The sequence below is a fragment of the Charadrius vociferus genome, unplaced genomic scaffold (genome assembly GCF_000708025.1).
Source record: "Charadrius vociferus isolate BGI_N301 unplaced genomic scaffold, ASM70802v2 scaffold1413, whole genome shotgun sequence".
In the NCBI taxonomy this organism is placed as follows: Eukaryota; Metazoa; Chordata; class Aves; order Charadriiformes; family Charadriidae; genus Charadrius; species Charadrius vociferus.
The window spans coordinates 899,514-904,869 of record NW_009647827.1 but is presented as its reverse complement, the minus strand read 5'-3'; the positions used below and the strand labels follow the sequence as shown (position 1 = coordinate 904,869).

The following is a 5,356-nucleotide window of genomic DNA, read 5'->3' as shown; positions in this document are numbered from 1 at the left end:
CCCTCCACTCACCTGCATGCGGGTCGGCAGGGTGGGCGGCCGGTGGCTGGTCAGGGGTGTGAGGCTGGCATGGCGAGGGGTGAGCGGTTGGTCGTGGGGTGATGCCCACGGGGCTGAGCGCAGGGAGCCGATCCTGCCTCCTTGGGGCGCTTCCCCTGGGGCTGAAGGAGAGTGAGCGATGCGGAGGGGCTGGCAGGACCTGAACCCTTTGGAGGGGACAGGCCACCCCAAAGCCCAGCTCCTCCACCCTGCAGGGAGCGGACGCAATGGCTGGAGGGGGCCGAGCCGGAGGCATGTGGGGCCTCGTAAAAACACCACCACAGAAATTCACGGCTCAGGTTACCAGCTAGATAAATATAGTGTCTTTATCTGACCTCACAGGGCGCCAAAATGCTCCTCTCGCATTCCAGCTTCAGGGAGGCTTAAAGGGGACGTGAACTCAAGCGGGCTGGTGACCCACGGCAAGGGGGTGCTGGGAGGGGAGGCTGCAGAGGCAGGGAATGAAGAAGGATGACTGTGGGTAAGTGTGGGGAGGGGAGAGGTTTGGGGAGGGAGTTGGAGGTCCAGGAGGGAAAGGTTGGACAGAGGGTTACAAGAGGCAGTGGGGTGGGACACAACTTGGTGTGGGAATTGGGGAGGCAGAGAGAGGGGATGCCCATGGCTGCCACTAAGGTCTGGAGCAGGGCATCAAGGTGAGGGGAGGAGGTAGTCTGGGTTTTGCACTCCTTGGGGCAAGCTGTAGGGAGAAGAGGTCCCTAAGCCTGCAGCAAAGGAGGGCACAGGGCAGCCAGCGTGGCGGTGAAGGCACAGGAGCACCCTCATGGCTCCACGGGGATGCCGGGGCACCCACCCAGCACCGCTCCCCGAAGCCTGACCCACCCCACCCAGGGCAGCATGGCCTTGCGTTACACTGGCACTCGGGTGGCCGTGACTCAGTGAGCACCTGCCGAGGGTAATTAGGAGGGATGCAATTATAGTGGCATTTTCCTCCCTCCTGCCCGGCTCCAGCCCTGAAACAGGGAGGGCCACACGAGGGACGCGTCTGGGTGTGACTCTGGGAGGCTGCCATGGGGTCATCAGTGGTGTTAGGGGCTGGCGGCAGGGCCCTGCTCCCAAACCTGAGGGTGAGTGTGCCCTGCAGTCCCCAGGTCCCAGGGAGGCATCTTGACCCCAGGCAGGGTGCTGTGCGTGGCTGCTCCGGCTGCTCTAGAGGATGTGGGGGCCCTTGGCAGCCCTACAGGGCAGCATGCAGGCACAGGCGTGCAGGAAGGACCCTGGCATGACAGGGACGCGGCCCCAGGGCTGGGAGCTTCAGGACGCGTTTGCATACCCAGCCCTGCTCCTACATGCGCTCTCAGCCCAGCAATTCCCTTCCCAGAGGGTGGTTGGGCCAGGGGTGTCCGCTCACACGTACCCCGCTTGGCCCTCCTGCCGACACAGTGCACAGCCCCGGCCATGAGCTCACAATGGGACCAAGGGAGGGCCCCCGGGACAGAGTGGGAGAGACAGGGACAGGGATGCGATGGGGACAAAGAGATCCGTGCTCCAGGTGGGCAGAAGGGGGTCACCCTCCCTGGAGAAGGTGAATTTTGTCCCTGTCTGCTTCCCTCCCACGGGGCTCGGGCTGCAGGAGCCCTGGGGCAGGCACGCTGGGAGATGCCTGGGAAGTGCGTCCCCCCCAGCAGAGAGGCTGAGGGCACAGGCTGGAGCCCAGCCCCGCCACAGCCCCTCGACCCGTCGCCGCACACACGGGTGGCCATGGCTCCAACACACAACCTAGGGTTTTATTGTGCAGACAGAGGAACACTCCTGGAGGATAGGTTGCTTTTCGTTGTTGCTTTTCGTAGGGTTCTTTTTTTTCCCCCTTAACAGAATTTCTTTTATGACAAGCTGTGGAAACAACTACAAATGTTCACAAAAAAATGAGACTCGAGACGCATCCGCGCTCTGCCGGCTGGGCTCTCTGCACCTGCCCCGGCGCTCACCAGCAAGCCCAGGGAGCTGGGCGCAGCCAGACCTCAACTATACATGGCCTCAGCAGCACTAGACAGCAAGCAAGCAGGCAGGGACGGGCAGGGAACGGGCACGGGGGCAGGAGGCAGCTCGCAGTGTCTGGAGAAAAGGAAGGAGCGGGGAGCAGTTGCTGTGAATTGCTCTCAGCCGTGGCGGCACAGCCCAGGCTGCTCGCGTAGCTCAGCGGGGCTGGGGTTCACCCAATGGACCTGGATGCTCCTGCCTGCATCTTCCCCTGCCCCGTGCCCTCCCCTGGGCGAGGGCGCAGCAATGCTGGCCCTCCGGCCTCTCTCCCTGCGGCCGGTTGGGCTGCTCCTCACCTGGGAGCCGCCAGGTTTCAGGGAGTTTGGGGGAGCAGCCCACTGGCTCTTCGGGGTTCTGGAGGGGCACTGGGGCAGGCCTGGGCTGGCAGAGGTGGGCTGTGCTCGGCGTCCCTCTTCCCGCTCTCACCAACCCCTGGGGAAGTCCTGGCCTTACAGAGGTGGTGGCCAAGAGCTGGGGTGCTCTTAGGGCCTTTTCTGCTCTTAAATGGAGACAGGGAAATGCTGAAGGGGCGGGGGCACATGGGCTTCTCCCAGCGGCATAGTAGGACTGGAGGAAGACTGTGGGGGAGAAAGGCTGCTGAGCCTACCCAGAGGCAGGAACCTGGATGTGTACCATGACGAAGGAATGGGGCCTCCAGATGTTCCTTCAGGGAAGACAGGGTAATGGTGCAGAGGAGACCTTGGGGTCACGCTCCCATAGGGGAGCCCCCTCCCCACCAGCCTGCCTGGATCCAGCTCTGGGGGCCTCAGGGAGGGGAGCAGGGGTGAAGGCAGGGCTGTGGCTAGCTCAGAGAGGCTCTGCTTGCCTCCACTGAGATCGAGTGCTGGCAGCAATTCTCTCGTCACAGCTAAGGGCTGGTCCCCGGGGAGAGCAAGTGCTGTCTCGGGCTTGGGCAGCCCAAAGGTACCAGATGATGTCTGAAGGACGCCTCACTTCCAGCTCAGCTGTAAAAAACAGATTAGGAAAAACTTGTTGCCACAGCACGTTTGCAGTGAGCCCCTCCTAGGGCCCCGAAAGAGCCCTAAGGAGGCAGGGGCATTTGACAGACGTCTCCTAGACCTGCTCCCCTCTCTCTTCCCAGCCTGGCCAGGCACAGCATCATCCCATGCACCCCCCTGTTCCCTCTGCCTCTTCCCTGCTTGCTCTGAGACAGGACTCATGTCGTGCCCCCTCCCAGTCGTGGCAGCTCAGGGTGACTCAGGGTGAGAGGAGCAGGCTGAGAAATCAGTAAATCATCTGGCTAGCGGGCAGGGCGGGGCGGGGACGCCGGCAGCCCCATCTCCTCCAGGGGCCGTGGGCACAGCACCCAGCGTTGGGGACCCCTCCGCACGCTCTCGCATCATCTCTCTCTCTCCCCTGCCAGTCCAGCTGTCTTTCCCCAGGTGAGAACAGGCAAACCCCCAAAGTTAAAGGGACGGGAGAAGCGGGCTGTGTGGGGCTGAGGCTCCAGCGCTCCCAGCATGAGCAAACCAGCCAGCCTACCGAGCAGAGAGGTGCGATGGGAGAAGCAATGTTGCCTAGCAGAGCCACCATGCTTCGGAGCAGGGCATGTGTGCGTGTGATGGCGGGTCTCGGCACAGGACGGTGGTTAGCGTTAGATATACGGCTATATAGATATAACACAGAGAGAGGTTTCACTTGTTCCAAACGGTTCAGCTTCTCTTTCCAAGGGCTGCGTTCTGGCGGGGGGGGCGGGTTTGCTGGGGTACTCGGTGTGTGTGTGTGTGCGCGTGTGTGTGTGTGTGTGTGCGCGCTTTTCCTTTCACAGGGACACGAAGTCCACCGCTTGCAGGAGAGGCAGGGAAAGGAGAAGCAGCAGGAGCCATGAAGTGTTCTGGATCAAGAGGCTGAAGCCGGCGCATTTCTCCAGTTTGTCTGTGAGGACAGAGAACGGGGAGGGAGAGAAGAGCCACAATGAAATGCCTCAGGAACAGGGATCAGGCTGGGTTATAAGGGGTACTGGGACTCAGCTTCTTGCCTTTTCTCTGCCACAGAAATGCAGCGAGTGCCATCCTGGCCCCTTGCCTGTTTCCCCTCCCACCTTGTACCCATGTGGCTTTTGGGGGTGTAGAGACCCTAGGAAGTGTGATCTTGCCTGTGCCTGACTGAGGTGACAAGAGGATGGGCACCAGGTAAGACAAAGGGCTCTGCAACTGGAGGAGTGCTCCTGCGGGGCCTAAGTGTGGAAAATCCCCACTGCCCTCCCGCTCCAGACCACATACCTCTTCAGTCAGTAGACTTGTGCCCTCTGCTGGGACAGACTATGAAGCATAATCTCTGGATGGACACCTGGGCAACGCGCCCGAGGTGGGGCCCACAAGAAGCAGGGATCGGCAGTCTGAGATGGGGCAGAGTCAGGCCACCTGTGGGGCCGACTGCTCTGCTTGCAGTAGGAAGGGCGTGTAAGGGCTGGTAAACATTTATGGGGCTCAGGAAGGGTTTGGGGACACCGTAGGGGGTTGTAGTTTTCTCTGCTGGCCCTGCCAAGCCAAGGAGCAGGTGGGAAGGAGGGGCTGAGGGCAGGCACCGCTGCCCGTCTCACCTTTGATGACAGTGATGTTCTTTATCTGGTTGCCGGTGTAGTCGTTGGTGGCCTTCAGCTCGCACATGTAGACACCCTCATCACTGGTGGTGAAGCTCTGCAGGTAGAGGCACACCAGGTTCTTGTGCATGGTGACATTGGCTCGGTTCCGGTAGATGTTCTCGGAGACATTGATGGTGCTCTGGATGATGTGCTTCCTGTTGTCCTTGGTGATGCTGAACTCGTAGGTCAGGGGGTTGCTGGTTTTGTTCTCGTAACGGCAGTCTACCCGGAGGCTCTGGCCCAGCAGGCAGGCACTCAGGTCCTTGATCATCTGGCAGTGGGCGGCCTGGAGGACTGGGAGAGGCAAGCAGGGGTTAGACAGGGAACAGCGAGCACTGGGGATGCTCGTGCAGCCTCCTGGCCCTTGCCTGGCTGCTCTGGGCGAAGCTTGCTAGTGAGCAGGGAGGGGATGTGCGTCTGCAGGCTGTACCTGTCAGGATGACAGCGATGCCGACGGTGGGGTTCATCTCTCCGCTGAGGTGCCCGGCGGTGGCTGCCACTGAGAGGGGAACCTGGGCAGGGGGGGAGAGAGTAGGCGTTAGCCAGGCTACTGCCCCGGCACACAGATGTGGGCGCTCGGTGGTGCAAGGTGGGCACACATGGCACAGGCAGGCAGGCTGCCTCTTCTCACACAAATGATGCTCTATATCATGCTCCTCATCATGATGTCCGATGCACTGCACAGGGACTGGCTGGCCCTGCAACGCGCTAGGG

The 5,356-nt window shown here is 61.4% G+C and overlaps 1 protein-coding gene across 1 annotated transcript; it reads right to left on the bottom strand.

Annotated features, from left to right (window-relative positions):
• Positions 1 to 3,555: 3,555 nt before the first annotated feature.
• THY1 (Thy-1 cell surface antigen) lies at positions 3,556 to 5,153 on the bottom strand. Its single transcript, XM_009882458.1, has 3 exons — positions 5,073 to 5,153; positions 4,601 to 4,936; positions 3,556 to 3,933 (listed from the first exon to the last, which is right to left on the bottom strand). Exons 1-3 carry the CDS (start codon positions 5,107 to 5,109, stop codon positions 3,821 to 3,823), a joined length of 486 nt encoding a protein of 161 aa, XP_009880760.1. The 5' UTR covers positions 5,110 to 5,153; the 3' UTR covers positions 3,556 to 3,820.
• Between the last annotated feature and the right edge of the window lie 203 nt (positions 5,154 to 5,356).

Excerpts from the sequence above, each read along its gene's own strand:
- THY1 (XM_009882458.1), bottom strand. The coding sequence starts at position 5,109 with ATGAACCCCACCGTCGGCATCGCTGTCATCCTGACAG. Across the intron at positions 4,937-5,072 it reads CATCGCTGTCATCCTGACAG|TCCTCCAGGCCGCCCACTGC; the intron begins GTACAGCCTGCA and ends TGCCTCTCCCAG. Across the intron at positions 3,934-4,600 it reads GAACATCACTGTCATCAAAG|ACAAACTGGAGAAATGCGCC; the intron begins GTGAGACGGGCA and ends CTGTCCTCACAG.